This window comes from Palaemon carinicauda, chromosome 5, assembly GCF_036898095.1.
Source record: "Palaemon carinicauda isolate YSFRI2023 chromosome 5, ASM3689809v2, whole genome shotgun sequence".
Classification (NCBI taxonomy): Eukaryota; Metazoa; Arthropoda; class Malacostraca; order Decapoda; family Palaemonidae; genus Palaemon; species Palaemon carinicauda.
The window spans coordinates 144,230,854-144,247,934 of NC_090729.1; the positions used below are offsets into that span (position 1 = coordinate 144,230,854).

Here is a 17,081-nt window from a genome sequence, read left to right on the forward strand (position 1 = left end):
CCTTGCGGGCTCAAGCACCTTGGCGTTCCGTCGCCAAGTTTCGAACTTGCGGGCAAGCTCGATGTTGGACCATCTGGACGCAATGACCAAGGGCTTCCTTTCGGGTGTCTCATCCGTGGATGTCGACAACCTCGGACACCCTTCCATGCTTGGGAAGGGCTTGTTTGTGCCCAAGGACAGAGACATAGACAGCGGTTTATGCGGAGGAAGTCGACTTCCGTTTTCACTCCTCCAAGGCGCTTTCTTCCAGGGCCTGCAGGGCTCGAGCGCCTCTTTCTTTCAGCCTCGTCGGCCTAAGTTATCGGACCGGCTACGACAACTGAGACAAGGTGTCCAATAGCAGTCCCCTCCTGTCAGGAACAGGTAGCACGGGAGGCTCTCCCAAGGGGGCATAATCCTAGAGGGAGCGGCAGAGTTCACGAACTCTAGGATTGGTAACCCCCCATTGCAGGTTTCACGCTGGGAGGATGCCTAAGGTTACTCATCAGGATAACAGCTTCTCGATGCCGATTCCTGCACGATCTCCGTGATCAGCCAAGGATATCGCGCCTGCCGTCTCTGTCAGCGAATTCAGTGTCACTGAACCTCTATGCCATAGGGTCGGCAAGAGTTTGCCCGTTTGGGCAGATTGATCCATTCCTTAGGAGAAGGTCCTCCATAGGATCGTCGAAGGCTTCACCCCCCGGCTTCTTCAGTCGATCCTTTCTTAGGAAAGTATCTGAGACGGGAATTCCGTAGTCGACCTCTCAGCTCTGATCAAGTTTGTCGAACAAACTTCGTCCAGCGTGGAACAGCAGAATCGATCAGACTGGTAACGAGGCGACAGGACTCCTTAGGCCCTGGATCGGAAGGACGGGTACTTTCAGTTTCCATTCCATCCATCTTCCAGGAAGCTCTTGGAATTCAGTCTAGACTACAGGTATTCCTGCTTAAGATGCAGTGTGGCGATCCCGCCGTGGCATCGCAGGTTTTTCCCCAGAGAACTTTCCCTGCTTTTCTCATGGCCGCTCAGGAGCAGGCTTCCGCTTCCTTCGCCTTTTGGAGGTCTGGTCAACTCCGGTAGGCTCGGGTTCGACCTTCTTCAACGCCGGGACAAGCTTCCGGATCCTTACCATGAGTGGGGGTTCATGGTAATTTGCTAGGAGCCTTCTCTTCTTCGGCCTCAACATCTGGAGTATCTAGCCATGAGATTGAGTCAACGGCCTTACCACGTTGGAAACCCCGCTTCTCGTCCGTCCAGCGAGGTTAAGCAACATCGGGTCTGGTCGGTACTTGGATGGGTGACCGCCTGGGGACGCCAGATTCTGTTGCCGCCTCCTCCGAGCCTTCCCTTCAGTTGACTGTGGCAAGGCTGAGGAGAGTCGCAGTACCTGTTTTCAGTCAGGCAGAGCTTTCAGCCCTACCTTGGAACGTTTCCTAGGTCTCTTTTTCTCATTGACCCGTCTAAAGTTCCGAATGGTCGCCTCAGGATAAGTTCCCTGTGGGGTGGCCCAAGTTTCGGTGGTTTCAAAGCAATGATTAACCGGACTTTCTGGCCCCTATGGAACCAGCGGAACAATTAGACCTGCAATGGGTGTTGACCTATGGAACCTCTTGATGGGAGTGGATATTCTCGTCCTTTCCCCACATTTTTTATGCTGTTCTCGGACTCGTCAAAGAAAAGGGGGGGGGGGGCATGTTCCGTTCCAGGCCTATGGTCAGGACCTGAAGGATACCTCTCCATCATTCAGGCAGGCTTAGGGGCCGTAGTCTGGCCCCTCTACAGATCCCACAGCTCCTGCCGAGTCGCTCCGTGCGCGACGACTTCATGGTACTGGCGTGTTCTAACCAGCAAGGGACGCATTTTCATGCCTTCGCATCTTGCAGTAGAGATACTGAGATGATTTGAGATCCTCTCAATACCACCATCAGCTCGCTCATTCTGGGCAGAGGAATGTTCTCTCCGACTATCTGAGCAGCGCCTCGTAGAGAGAGTGTACCTGGGGGTCTTTGGCCTTGAGTAACCAGCAAGTCCTGGCCTGGGGGACCTGATCGCGACAGCTTGGAACCTCAAGCTTCCGCTGTTCTTCCCCCCCAGTCTCAGACCCCGAGACTCTTTGGCAAGATGCATTCCGGTGATGGTGGGACAACATCGACGCCTGCGTCTTCCCTCCTTTGTTGTCTGTTGAGAATGGGTCTCAACAAGACCAGGTTGTCTGTCAACCTTTCAATAGCCCTTAGAGCTCCACTGGGACTATTCGCAGAACGGTTTCCGGACCCTCTGCTTCCCCTGACGGAACTCCCGGGAGAGCTTCTCCCACGGCACAGGCTACTCAAACAACCACACTGCAACATCTTTCACGAGCCGGGGCGTCGCTTCGGCTTCATGCCTGGAGACACTACGCCTCCTCCTCAAGAAGAGACAACCCGCTACAGTCGCAGGGCGGAGGTCGCGTCATCTGCAATAGTCATCCGCAGGGGTCTTCCAGGCAAAGTGGAGAGTCTTCTGTGGTTGGTGTCGTGGGAGATATACCTCTTCCCTTGAGGCCTCTTCTCCAGCAATAACGAACTTATTGCTTTTCGGCGGGAGGAAACTCCTTTCCGCTCTCTGCAATGAAGCCTGTCGCTCAGCCTTTCCCTGACCTTCAGGCTTAAAGGAATAACTTTTTCCTTCCCGCTGGACCTTTCCTCGCTCATGCGAAGCTGCGAACGTCCCTGCCCTAGTCGGAGTGAGACCTCCAACATGGAGCATTTCTCGGACTTTTTAGTCCCTTAAGAGATCTTCTCAAGACCCTTTACGTCAGGCTTCTGATTGTATTCCGTCTTGGGGCTCCTGCTCACTCTGGCCGCGGCCAGTGTGTAAGCAACCTTCTTGGTCTCGTACGACTCCGCCCTTTCTAAGGAATGGGGGAAGGCAACATTCAGGTTCGCTCCTGAGTTGTTGGCTAGACTCAGAATCTTGGGGTCCCAGCCCTTCGGTCCAATTCCTTCAAGATTTTTGAGTCTCCATTCTCTATCTGATGACCCAAAACCTTCTCTTTCTTGCCAGTAAAGGAATCGAGGGGTTATCTTTGGGAACAGCTGCAGTTTGTCCTCACGTGCAGCCGGGTTGGGAGCACAAGAAGGACACGGGGGAGAGTCACCAGTACTGTATACCTCTTCAGCTCGGACTCAGGGACATTCATCTCGACCTGAATCCAGACCCTCCCCCGTCACGTCGCCCTACAGCACGATGTCGGATACATCGCAACGTCCCTCGCCTTCGAGTAATACTACTCTGTGACGCAGGTGCTACAAGCTGGAGTCTGGAAGCGTCTAATGACCTTCGCAGCCCGCTTCCTGCAGGGCGTGACCCACAGGAGTATCGATACGTTTCTATCGCTCTGTGGTGGCTACACAACAGCTGGTCTAACCTCAGGCTCCTTTTTGGACAGGTAGCAGAAGGTTGAGGGCATTATCAGGTTTTAGTCTGCATGAACGAAAGAAGTATGTCTGGCCCTTACTTCTTTCTTCATCATCCCCTCTACTGGGAAGCAGCATCCTGGTCTCTGCATAGCTGACCTCAAACCTCTGCAGGTAAACCATGCTTCCTTGTGTTCCGAGTATTGAGTCAATACTGTCGCGTCCCCCATACCCTGACGAGGTGGTATTGGGAACGTCCTAACCCAGAGTTCCTTCTGGAACTCCAGGTCAACTGCCTAGGACGGGTCACACTTCTTCCTTCACACACAAGCTTATGTAGGCCACACAGTTCCTTGCAACTTGTGAGGTGCAGGGACTCCTTTTCTCTAGTGCGACTCACTCGGATTCTGAGTCCCCGGGTAATGCCAAAGCCAGTATGGCTGGGGACTTTCCACCCTTCCTAAGGGTAAGTCACCCAATGTAAATAGCTTGGTTTGTATTTCAGTTACGGAACAAATGACATTCGAAGATAATTTGTATTTTTCCTAACCATACAAACCTTAGCTATTTACATATATTTGCCCGCCAGCCCTGTCCCCCAAGAAGACAAGTCCTACCTCTAAGTGAAAGTGAAGCAATTCACCGGTGTGTGAGGGGGGGAGGGGTAGCTAGCTACCACTCCCCTACCCCCCTGCTAACTAGCTTGGGGGTAATACACCCTCGTTAACTTATAATGGCTCGCCATTTCAGCTACGCTAAAAGGTAAACCCAATGTAAATAGCTAAGGTTTGTATGGTTAGGAAAAATACAAATTATCTTCGAATTTGTCATTTTACAGAAATGAAGTTAACCAATCTAATTGCATTATGCCTACGCAGACGAGTGTGGAGTCTGCTGTTGTGACGGAAGTGCTTTCTGTAGACGAGGTTCTGGTGCCCGCAGGACCCGTCTTGAGTGAGGACCTGGTGTGGGGGAGGTCAGGAACACCAGCTCCTTCCCCCCAATCGTGGCAGTGCTTCAGGTACAGCGGTTTCAGGAGGCGATCAAGACAGAGAAAGACGAGCCACATGCTTTTCAGACCCCGACTCCATGCGGCAAGAAGAAGTGTTTTCTGGCTGGTTTGCCTCATGTGGGTCACTACTCGCGCCTTCCGTTGTGCTACCGCCTGATTTCGTGCAACCCGTCACTCCGGTAGCACAATTGCAAGCCCCCATGTTGGCGGCAGAGGACTCGTAATTGCTCCTCTTCTTCGTCTTCCTCGGACGTTACCTCGTCCTCCAGCTCTTCATCGTCGGAAGACTCCAGTGACCAGGAGATGAGGAAAAAGAAAAAGAAGTCGAGTTTGAACTCAGGCCCCTCTAAGTAGAAGGCCAAAGTTGCAAAGAGGAAGAGTTCCAGAAAGAAGAGGGCAAAAGTAGATAAGGTAGTTTTTCTCCCTTGCGGGTCGAACCGGGCTCTTGGCGCTTCAGTGCCTGCCTCGGCGGCTGTTGAAGCCGCTCCCGTGCCCTTGCCCAGTGTGTCTTCGGCTCCGTCCACGCTTCGGATGCAGCCGTTAGCACACGCTAATTTTCCCTTGCCCTTGCCCGGCAAGTCACGGGCTCCATCCATTCAGCGGAGACAGCCGCTGGCTGAGCACGGCAGCATTGTTCCCACACCCAAGTCTCACCGACTCCATCCAAGCATCGGATGCAGCCGCTGGCACAGCAGGGAAGTCACTCTCCACGGATTCCTCCGGGTGGGGGTAGACCCATGACGGCTACCTCCTCCTCGAAGCCTCCATCCGTGATGGAGGCAGCCGCTCCATCGAACCGGCCCGATGTCAGGGATACGGACGCCCCCACGGATCCATCCATGATCGAGGATACAGCCGACATGGAGAATAAAGTGGCAGCGGGCTTAGTTGATACAGGAGAATGTTTGCCTGATGAAGTTTCCTCTTACAGGAAAGTATTGGCACTGATTCGGCAGCACCACAGGCTAGATGAGCCCAAACCGTCCTCAGAGCAGGCCTGGCTTTTGGGTTTGGGTAGGATGGTAGACAACCCGGTACAGCAGAAACCATCCTTGACCCTACCGGTGGCTCCTGACGTGTCCCTGGTCATGGACCACGTCGACCGGTTTGTCTCGGGGCACAAGAACTCCCTCAGGTCCCAACTGTCCTTCAAGCTCCTGCCTGGACTGAGGACCCCGAAGAAATTTTATGTGCCAGACGGACTGCCTGCGGGGCCTCGGACTGGAAGAAGCCGTCGCGGCTCTGAGCCAAGGCAGTGGAGACGACAGGATACTTACCGCCCCAGTGGTCTTCCCTCGGGCGGAGGCCACTATGATGGAGGACACGTCGCAGGACATCATCAGTGTGGCCTTCTGGTTTGACTGGTGGGCATGCACCTTAGCAGGTTTCCAACTTTCCCACGATCTCTCGGTGCCGGAGAATCAAGCTCTCTTGCATGAGCTCATACGTTGGGGGGGCAAAGCCATGAAGTTTTTAACGTTCCAGTCTTTGACTCTGACAGCAAACTGGATCTTAAGGAGGGGGGATACGGAACTTAACAGGCTTCCCGAACGTGAGGCCAAATTCCTGAGGAATGCTCCTGTGTGGGGTGAGACCCTGTTCCCCCTACAGATGGTAGTAGAAACCATGGAAAGAGTGGGGAAACTGAAAGACTCGGCTGAGCCTAGGAAGCCAGCAGCAAGATGCCCTTCAGCTAGACAGGAGGCCCTTTCCCCTTCCTGGCATCAGTCCTTGTGGCCCTCCCGCAGAGGTGGTGCCCCAGCCCAGGCCTCCTTTAGACAAAAATACTAGGGCTCAAGACGAGGTCGCTTAAACTGTCTCCCCAGGAGGAGATAGGAAGAGAGGCCCCCTACACCTTCCCACGCCACGGGTGGGTGGATGCCTCAAATCACATTGGCAAGCATGGCAAGACAACGGTGCGGACCCATGGACCGTGGCAGTACTCGGGGTGGGATACAGGATTCCCTTCCTGACAGGGCCTCCCCCTCTGATTCCCGGGCATCGGGCGGAGTGGCTGGCCCCCAAGGATCATATGAAGAGAGCAGCCTTGCAGCAGGAGGTGTCGGCCATGTTGGACAAAGGAGCACTACAACCCGTCCGGGAATCATCCCCGGGGTTCTACAGCCGGCTCTTCCTGGTGGAGAAAGCTACGGGGGGTTGGAGACCAGTCATCGACCTCTTGGCCCTGTATAAGTTCATCAAGAAGACGTCCTTCAAGATGGACACGCCGAAGTCGGTACTGGCAGCCTTGAGGGAAGGGGATTTCATGATGTCCCTGCACCTCAAAGACGCTTACTATCAGATCCCTGTACACCCCTCCAGCAGGAAGTTCCTCAGGGTGAAGTGAGGAACCCAGTCTCTACAGTTCAGGACCCTCTGCTTCGGCCTGTCAACAGCTCCTCCGGTGTTCACGATGGTATTCACCGTAGTATCAGCCTGGGCACACAAGTTGGACATCAGGCTGATCAGGTATCTCGACGACTGGTTGCTGCTTTCAGCCTTAAAGGATCAGGGGGCAAAGCTGTTACAGTTCTGCAGAGAACTGGGGGTTACCATCAATCTAGAGAAGTCCCAGTTGGTCCCCACCACCAGGATGACGTACCTAGGGATGGTCCTGGACTCCCAAATAGTAAGGGCATTCCCCTCTCGAGAGGCTGGACAATCTGGACCATATAATGCGACCATTCCTAACAAATGCACCAATGAGAGCCAAGGATTGGCAGAGACTCGTGGGCCACCTGGTCTCGCTAGAGAAGCTAGTTCCTCAGGGGAGGCTTAAGCTGAGGCCAGTCCAGTGGAATCTGAAGGACCTCTGGTCACCGGGAGACCCGCCTCAGTCCTTACTCACGATGACTCCAGCCACCAGAAACATGCTCCGCTGGTGGTCCGACTGGGCGAACACCCTACGAGGGGTGCCGTTCGCATCAGCTCCTCCGGAGATGTTGCTCTTCACGTACGCATCAAAGGAGGGGTGGGGAGCCCATCTGCTCGAAGAGACAGCAGATAGAAAGTGGTCCCCAGAGGAGAAACTCCTCCACATAAACCTGCTCGAGCTCTTGGCGGTTCAAAGGGCCCTCGCAATATTCGCCCATCGCCTACAGGGAAACACAATAGCCCTCATGTGTGACAACGCCACTGTGGTGGCCTACATAAAGAAACAAGGAGGTTTGAGGTCAAGGGAGCTGTGCGATCTCACGGCTCAGATCCGGGAGTGGGCCGAGAGGAAACACATTATTCTCTCAGCCAGGTTCATTCCAGGGAAAAGAAACGTTCTAGCAGACGGCATCAGCAGAGCAGTGCAAGTAGTGGGGTCAGAGTGGTCCCTACACCCACAAGTGGCCCAGAAGGTCCTACAGTTGTGGGGCTCACCGGTGATAGACCTGTTCGCCACAAGGCTCAACACACAGCTCCCCGTGTTCTGTTCTCCTGTGCCAGACCCGGCAGCAGCGTTCGAGGACGCCTTCCAGCACTTTTGGGACGGACTCAACGCGTATGCCTTTCCCCCCTTCGGGATTCTCAGGCAGGTGCTCAACAGACTCAAACAATCAAGGGCTACAATAATGACTTTGGTAGCACCCTGGTGGCCGGAGAGGGAGTGGTTCGCGGATCTACAGGACCTGGCCACCCTTCGTCCATGGCCCCTACCAATAAGGGAAGATCTGCTGCACCAGCCCCACTTTCGGAGGTTCCACGAAAACCCTCAGTGCCTCCAGCTACACACGTGGAGGTTATCAAGCGTCTATTAAGGTAAGAAGGATACTCGGAGAAGACAGCTTCAAGGATGTCAGGGTATCTTACGAAGTCCTCGAGCTTGGTGTAACAGGCTAAGTGGGCCACGTTTGTAAAGTGGTGTGCCATGCAGAATCTGAGACCTGGATGCATCAGTCCACAAGATTGCAGACTTCCTGGTCCACCTGAGGGACGACCTGGGGGTCTCCTTTCCAGCCATCAAGGGGGTCCAAGCAGCCCTGGGGCAGGTCTTTCAACTCACAGTCATCGACCTGAGGGCATCTCTCCAGATTTCCATGCTCATCAAAAGTTTCGAGCAGTTTTGTTCCCCCCGTGCCTCTTGGGTCCCGCAGTGGGACGTGGCCAAGGTTCTCAAGGTTCTGACAAGGCCTCGCTTCGAACCCCTCAAGGATATCCTAGATAAAGACCTCACCCTCAAGACAGTGTTCTTGCTGGCTCTGGCCTCAGCCAAGCGCGTGAGTGAGCTCCACGGCTTGTCATTCGAGGTCTCGCACTCGAAAGGGTGGAAGGACCTGTACTTTTAAGTTTCTGCCTGAATTTGTGGCCAAAACACAGAACCCGGCCATTGCAGACCCGAGGTTCAAGGGGTTCTCGGTCCTGGCGATCCCTCACTCTGACAACCCGGAAGACTTGCTCTTGTGCCCAGTGAGAACAGTCAGAAAATACCTTAGCAGGACAGCCAGACTCCAGCCGGGCATCAAAAGTCTGTTTGTCTCGTCAGGCCCAGTAAAGAAGGCAGTGTCAAAGAACACAATCTCCTTCTGGTTTTGGCAAGTCATCCAGAGAACTTACGCCAGTGAGAGGTCTGCAATCCCGGGTACCCCGCATCCCATGATATTAGGGGTCTTAGCACTTCTATGGCATTTGACAGCAACATGGCAGTAGGCCAAATCATGCGAGCAGGCACATGGTCCAGGTAGTCCACCTTTACGGCCCACTACCTGAAAGACTGCATGAGGAAGTCCCTGGATGCCTTCTCCATTGGGCCAATGATTTCCGCCCTGCAACAAGTTTAGGGCTAAAGCCCCAGGTAGCCCGAGGGAAGTAATTGCAAGTGACACAAGTTTCCTCCTTACTCCCCTTTCCTTGCTACCCTTTCCCTTTCCTTCCCTCCTCCCATGTGAGAGATGGATGTTGTGGAAGCCCATGTCTGGATTATGCATAAAGATGAGTTATACATACAAGTAGACTTTTGTGTGCTTCCCCTGACTCTCCTACCCTGTTCTTTGTGTCATCTGGACCTAGCTCCTATCTAGGTCGTGTCCTGGGATGGTAGTGGTGGGTCTTCCGGTCTGTTAAGTCCACCCCCGCCTCCTAAATTGTAAGTCTCCTAAGAAAGTAGTTCGAGGTAAGTACTCCGTGTTGGGACAAATCACAAATTTCAAGTAATTTGTATTTTTCCTAACAGTACTTACCTCAAACTACTTTCGTGTTATTGCCCGCCCATCCTGCCCGGGTGACTTACAGGAGTTTGAAGTAGATCACATATGCTTACTGGCGACAAAGACCTAGTAGCACACCCACGCGCGCTGACTCCGGGTCATCTCAGGGCACGTATGCATCCGCCACGGAGTGACCTGTCAAGGGAAAACGGAGATAGGGGGAACTGTGCAAAATTCTTTGTTGGTTAGGGAGGAGTATCTTAGATCCCAGATACTCCTAAGAAAGTAGTTCGAGGTAAGTACTGTTAGGAAAAATACAAATTACTTAAAATGTGTGATTTACTTTCTTGGGTACTACATTGAAAACTATAAGATTATTTGTCTAAGCTTAAATAGTTTCTTCTTAACATTTCTCTTGCTCTCAGGTGGGAAATTCAACTTGTGTAACATTGGACATTTTATGTTAACAGAATATATCTTCAAAATCGAGATAACAGAACTCGTGTTAACAGGGAGTTAACTGTACGTGATAAAATCATTATTTGGGAGTCTCAAAATATGCGAGATTGCAGGAGTAGATAAATGTAATTTTTTTCTCCCATCATTAACAGTGTTAAGCCATGTATATTTTTTCTTTCTATGTCTAGTGTGTTTAAGAATGTTTGTGGCCACATGGGTATAATAAGTGGTTAGAAAAAGTTTTATAGCGTTTTCAAGGGATCACCTTATACAACGGCACTTTTGATTATCCCACAACAGTAAAGTCCGGAGGGTGCAAGTTGAAAGTACTTCTATTGTATATATGTCATTTTCATATTTCTTATTAAGTTTATAATTTTTTTTTTATTTTTCTGTACAGTTTGCTTTCTTTGTTGGGTCCCTTAAGGCTTGTAGCATTCTGCTATTTCAATTAGAGTTGCAGCTTGGTTCATAATAATACTGGTAACAAGAAGAAAATGGAGGAGAAGTTATGCAGGGGTTGATTTAATTAGTATTGTAGTTTTGATTTACATTTGACCAGTTGAACATACTTGCAATATCAACTAAAAATCTTACTATATATAGTACTATATTTTGAAGTATAGATCTGTAGATGTTTAGTTTTAATATACTTTTCATGATTGATTCTTAATAGTTATGTACCCTTAAGGTAACTGGGCTTACGTAATCACTTATTATAATGGAAAATAATCTGTAATGATGCTTTATTACATAGATATTGTATTTACTTTTTTCAGTATGTATTGCCAAAGAAAACTGGCTTTGCTCCATATGCACAGTTGGCTGTTGGATCGATGATCTTTTTCTATGCTATCAACTATGGAAAGATGGGTAAGTAATTTTGAAATGTGTGTCATTTTTTCCGAAAGCTCTGTGGGATTTTAATCTTATAATTTTTTTAATTCAGTTTGTAAGATTTTATAAAAGAAAATTTGGAAGGCCATTCTTAGTTCATTGTTTCCTTATGTGAAAGGAAATTATAAATTTAAGTTTCATTACAATTCCGTCATTCATGTGTGAGGAAGTCTTCATTCAAACAAACTGATGAAATCATTAGTACTATAGTGCCCCCATTTAGATTATTGGGTAACCATCTCATCATGTGGAATTTTGTAATATAAATGACTATCAAGCATTATTATAACCCCATGTTTCTTAAAAGTAGATTACCACTACCAAGTGTCAATCTAATATTAGTTTTATTTGGTATCTGATGGATTCTTTTCTTATCTCTCATTCTCCAATTAGTTAAAAGTGGGATTTTTACATTGTAACATATACATAGCTGTTGGTGTTTATCACTGGTTAACTTTGTAGTTATTTATGTAATTATCTTAACAATTGGGTTTCTTTATAATTATTAGTGGTACGTACCATAATTCATCAGTTAATTGGGTTTAATTTGGTATTCTAAATTTTTTGTGTGGGTACTTGGTTGTGTGAACTACTTTTTTTCTTTTTATTTTTTATACTTGCCTTGCTGCTAACAGTTGTTCTCATTAGATAGTCTTTTTGGATTCTGTTTGTTCCTATGTGGATACAAACACTCATCATTTATTGGTTAGATGGTTAGCTTAAGTGCAGCTTTGTCACGACCAGATAGAAGAGTTGTGTCTAGCAATGTTGAATGGTTGAGTCCTGGATCCGCCAGCTCTTCGGCGAGTTAATGAGAACATTTGCGTTCTCATTCTGCTCTTGGCCGCAATGACGTTAGGTCATCTGTTACTGACCTTCCTCTAGTGCTTTGTGTGATACTTCTCATTACTCTCAGAATGAGTGTTAAACTGTAAGTTGGCCCTTGTGGCACCTTCATTAGCAAAGTGGAAATTGATCCCCATCCTTTGTATGCTACATGTACAGTAGGGGGAAAGAGATGTGAAGTGAACTCTTGTGATATTTGCCAGGAGTGGTTGCCCTCCCAATCAGAGAAGTACAACAGCTGTAGGAAAAAAAGGCCATAGAGGATTTTCCCCATCCACAGCTTCTTCCTTAAAGGGAGCCAAAAACCTGAAGTCTTATTTTTCCAACCTTGAGATTCCCCTGTTTGAACGTTTGTTATTGAAGACAGTATCTATAACGTTTACAACGCTTCCAGAAGACTAAAATTACTGCCAGATCTTTGCTCAGACTGCCTCTTTATAATGTTAACAATGCTTTCAGAGGGCTAAAATCACTGCCAGATTTTTTCTAAGACACCAGTAACAAAGGATGATTACCGATCTTTTGTGCAAGAGTTTATTGATGTAGTGGAATGATAGCTCAATGCAAACATTATCGGTACGTTTCTGCCTGTGCTTGTTATTGCTGATCTATTTAGCAATTGCTTGCTGTTCAGTAGCTCCTTTTCTCAACTTTAGTTTGCTCTTCCAGTAGAGCTTTACTAGTACTACTAAGGGTTTGAACACTTACTGGCATGACATAGTAAACATTTGCAATTCTTAGCTCTTTTCTCTAATGGTTGTTTGTGACGGATGATCTCCTGTTTGCTATCTGTTGCATGTCTTTCAACTTATACCCTCACCTGCCTGTCCAAGAAAGTAAAATTTCTAACCCCTTTTTTCCCAGAAAAACAGCCCGAAATATGGAAGTGAGGTTAATTAGTAGGTTACACAATACATATTGTATTATTATAGGAAAAGCATATACGTCACAAGGGCTTTAACAGGCCGGGTGGCGATGTATAGTTGCACTTTGGCACATTCTCAGAGCAGTCACCTAGGGTGCCCTCCTAGCCTTTGCCACGTCCTTTGCTGGTTGTCCTGGAGGCCCCGATCTTGTTACCTTCCCTTGTCCGCTCCGTCTAAGGACGGAGACTGATTCGAGACCAAAGGAGGTTGGGCCAACACCTTTGGCAGCAGCAGATCCTCTTCCATCCAAGGATCCACAGGTTAGTGCTTACAAGGGTGCTCTCACAACATGATCTCCTGATTGTCGTTCTCAACGATCGGAAGATCAAATGGACCGTTGGTCATCATGAACCGAAGGCTTTCTTGCTCCAGAGCTTCACGCTCACGAGACCTCCAGTCTCAATGCTCTCCTCGGAGGCGTTTCTCTTCACGAGGAGAAGACTCGGGATTGACGAGCACAGTCTAGACCTAGGTCCAGATGCTCTCGTTCAAGATCTCCACGATCTAGATCACGAGAGGTGTTCACGGTCGCGAGGGCACTGTTCATGAGAATGACATTCACGTTCGCGAGCTAGGCATTCACGGCACTCGCCGTTCTCAAACGAGAGCTAGACGCTTCCGTTCATGATCGTGAACCGTGTGTTCGCGGTCAAGGTCTAGACATTCCTCGTCTGGAGGAAGAGTTACGCGTTTGCGCAGCGCATCAGCGCGTAGTCCCCTAACCCGACCTTCACCTAAACGACCTCGGACTGAACCTGATCACGAGGCTGACCGTCCCTCAGATGTTCACCACCAGGGGAGTATAGGCAAAGCGTTCGCCTATGCGACTGCTTGGAAACGTGTCTGATGTGACGTGTTCTCCAACACGCAAGGTTATCCCTACTCAGAGGCCCTCTCTGCTGACGTTGTTGGAAGTAGGTTCTTCTTTGCGGCAGCAGGAAGGTGTTAGATCTTCCTCTTGTAGTATGACTCCGAGTACTCCTGTTGCGGCAAAACTCATGATTTTGTGAGCAAATCGTCAATTTCCGCGAGCAATTCACAGGCAGATCTCGGAACAGCAAGCAAGTGCGGTACTAACGCCTCCGCCTCCAGCGGCAGGCCGATACCGTTTCCAGGGGGTTTCGAAAAGCCTCCTAATAGGTTCGCGAATGTTCCTTCCAGTCCGGACCGTCCTTCTTGTCCATTGAAGGAACTTGTTCCTCTGCCACAAAGACTCCTGTCATCGAATAAGGCTCCTTCTAGAGATCTCCCCCAGGGGACTTTCTCCTCCTGGACCGTTAAGGAAAGCCCATGGCTTACCTTGAGATTCTGAACTTCCTGCATGGGTGAGCACTTTTCTCTCCACCCTGCAGTAGTCTCTGGGTGTGGCTCTTCCACCACCACAAACTTTGACTGTTCCAATCAGAGCGACTCGTAGGATTCCTTTGGAATCCTCGTCGAGTTCGTCCGTTGGGAGTCTAGACCCTAGGAGGTCGGCGTCGGACAAGGCACTCTGATCACTTTCATCCCGATCGTGCGCTGAGGGTCCTCGTTCTTCTGACTTACATGGCCAATCTGCCCTTTACCCCTGTTAAGGCAAGGGACACCTACACCAAGAGGCAGAAGAGAAGGATGAGAGGCGTAACACCATATCACGCCAACGTTATCCACGCTAGGACTATTGCCAGATTTAGCACGTGGACTGCCTAGTGTTTGAATGCCAACCAAATTCCAACGTTCACTACACATAAAGATCAAACGGTAGAATACCCAGAAATCTGGGCAACAGGTAAACAGTCAAGGGAACTGGGCACTGGGCACCACCCTCTGATTTTATACTGGGCAAGGTGACCCAGCGAGAAATGAAGTTGCTTGATATAATTCAGAGGTAAGCCATCTCACTTGTTACTAACTTGCATGGAATCTAAATTGGTGGCTGAGAAGGGAACATTTACTGGGGAAGGAAACACAACGGTTATTGAAAACAGTGTGTATATTTCAAATTGAAATCAAATAAAGATAATTATAAACATACTCAGAAGAAATACCACAGTCGGATAAAAACATGGTTCCACATAAAAAGTTATAATAGCCAACTTAATGTAGATACTTGGGCTAAATTCAAATGTAATTTGACAGGTCACTTCAAATAGGATCAAAGGGATTGCAAAACAATATTATCTATCTCTACATTCTCACTTTAACATCAGAAAGAGACCCCTCCTCTAGATTGCATAGTCACACAGGAAGAAAAATAAGATTCAGTATGTCATTTCTTTAACATCAAGGATGCTATTCACAATTTATGCGGCAAACTAGGCCAACTTGATGAGTACCATTTCAATAAACATCATTAAGAAATGTCTCAATTGTTTCACTGCATCATTGTTGAGAATCTATTCATTGCAGGATCACTATACAGTACCAAGTTCACAGTGTGTTTATAAGGTAGAGGAATGTTCATGTCACTCCAAAAATTCTCTGGGGTTAACAGGATACACAGAGTATGTTTAATATAGATTTGTTCCTGATGTCCACTGTCCTAGCTAAGTCGCATCAGTTTTGGGGATCTCTGTCCATGAGAACCGTCAAATGTCTGCAGAATGCTTCTCTACTTGGTTGCAATTCTAGTTGCCATCTCCAATCCCTACATGGAGTAGGGCGTGCTGCATAAAAAGAATATGATGAGAAGGGTCGAACGACCAAAATATAAAAAACCAACATTCTAATAAAAAATATAAAGATACAGAATATGAAATAATTTTTATTTTTCCCATCTATAACTATTTGATTTTTTTCACAACAAAATATTAGAGACCCAGAAGCCTTCCAGGACCAGTGCGGCTTTGGCCTGGTCTAAAGGCTTAACAGCCACCAAAAGGAAAGCTATTGCTTAGATAGCCGGAACTTCTGATTCCCTGAGGGCTGGTTCCTCCTCCCGGTCTCATCCACTTCCTTTTGTCTTACAAAGGAAGTACTGCGAGATCGAAGGGGGAACCCTCATTCCACCGTGTCCCCTGACCCTTCAGTGTAGTCCCTAATGAAGGGTCTTCCAACTTGAACTCTCTCCTCTCTGAGGACCACCACCTTGGCGGTTGAGCTTCTGAACATAGAGGAGTGAAGTACACCATGCAGGCAGCTTCGTGGCTTGATCTATGGCTAGGATCCTTGGGCTTCATGGTCCGCTCCTATAACCTTTCGAAGGAGTCGGCCAGGAAGACTATGAAGTCCTTTCTGTTGTCGGGTACCCAAACTTTCGAGTTTCTGTCGCGTCGTCAACTTCAAGAGAAGGGCTTCATCCCCGAGTTCGTTACCAAGATTCAAAATCCGGGAGTACTGGACCATAGATTCGGGTCCTTTCAGATTGCAAGTCTCCATTCTGTAACCAATGACCCAGATCAGTTGTTACTATGCCCTGTGAGGAGTTTTAAGATACAGGTATACCTCGAACGTCGTTTTGAGTTGTCTTTTCTGAATTTACGGCGGTTGTCAAGAATGATACATGGAAAAATAACCAATCCAGTTTTTGGGTAATTTTGTTTGAATTTCTGTCTGTCCGCCACAAGTATCTTAAGTCATATTACTGGAATACCGTTAAAAGAAAACAAAATGTTACTTTACTATAAATGATAATTAAAGGATATAAGATCATTTTAAACATAAATCCTAGCAAACGAACTATGAAAACAGCTGTGAGAGTTTTTTATATTTATTAGCGGTCTTTACAAGAGCTTAACAGTGATCTTTTTTTATGATAGTTCAGTTATCAACTCTCTCTCTCTCTCTCTCTCTCCTCTCTCTCTCTCTCTCTCTCTCTCTCTTCTCTCTCTCTCTCTCATCTCTCTCTCTCTCTCTCTCTCTCTCTCTCTCTCCTCTCTCCTCCTCTCTCTCTTCTCTCTTCTCTCTACTCCTCTCTCTCTCTCTCTCTCTCTCTCTCTCTCTCTCCTCTCTCTCCTCTCCTCTCTCTCTCTCTCATCTCTCTCTCCTCCTCCTCTCTCTCTCTCTCTCTCTCTCCTCTCTCTCTCTTCTCTCTCTCTCTCTCTCCTCTCTCCTCTCTCTCTCTCTCTCTCCTCCTCTCTCTCTCAGTCTCTCTCCTCTCTCTCTCTCTCTCTCCCTCTCTCTCTCTCTCTCTCTCTCTCTCTCTCTCTCTCTCTCTCTCTCTTCTCTCTCTCTCTCTCTCTCTCTCTCTCTCTCTCTCTCTCTCTCATTCTCTCTCTCTCTCCTCTCTCTCTCCTCTCTCTCTCTCTCTCTCTCCTCTCTCTACTCTCTCTCTCTCTCTCTCTCTCTCTCATCTCTCTCTCTCTCTCTCTCTCTCTCCTCTCTCTCTCTCTGTTTCCTTAGAAAGTGCCTGGTAAATACTATACGTAATATGAAAGTTTACTTTGCTTAAATCTGTTTGATCGTTAGACAGGGATTGAAACGCCATTCAATTTAATCAGCTGGCAGCAT

At 48.5% G+C, this 17,081-nt stretch overlaps 1 protein-coding gene and 1 pseudogene across 1 annotated transcript in view; both read left to right on the forward strand.

Annotated features, from left to right (window-relative positions):
- ATPsynF (ATP synthase, subunit F) overlaps window positions 1-17,081 on the forward strand; it is a 48,439-nt gene that overhangs the window by 27,805 nt on the left and 3,553 nt on the right. The window contains exon 4 of the mRNA XM_068374170.1: window positions 10,764-10,857. Coding sequence (XP_068230271.1) covers window positions 10,764-10,857 — 94 coding nt within the window. The remainder of the gene's footprint in view (window positions 1-10,763; window positions 10,858-17,081) is intronic.
- Window positions 1,195-1,313, forward strand: LOC137641743 (5S ribosomal RNA; annotated as a pseudogene).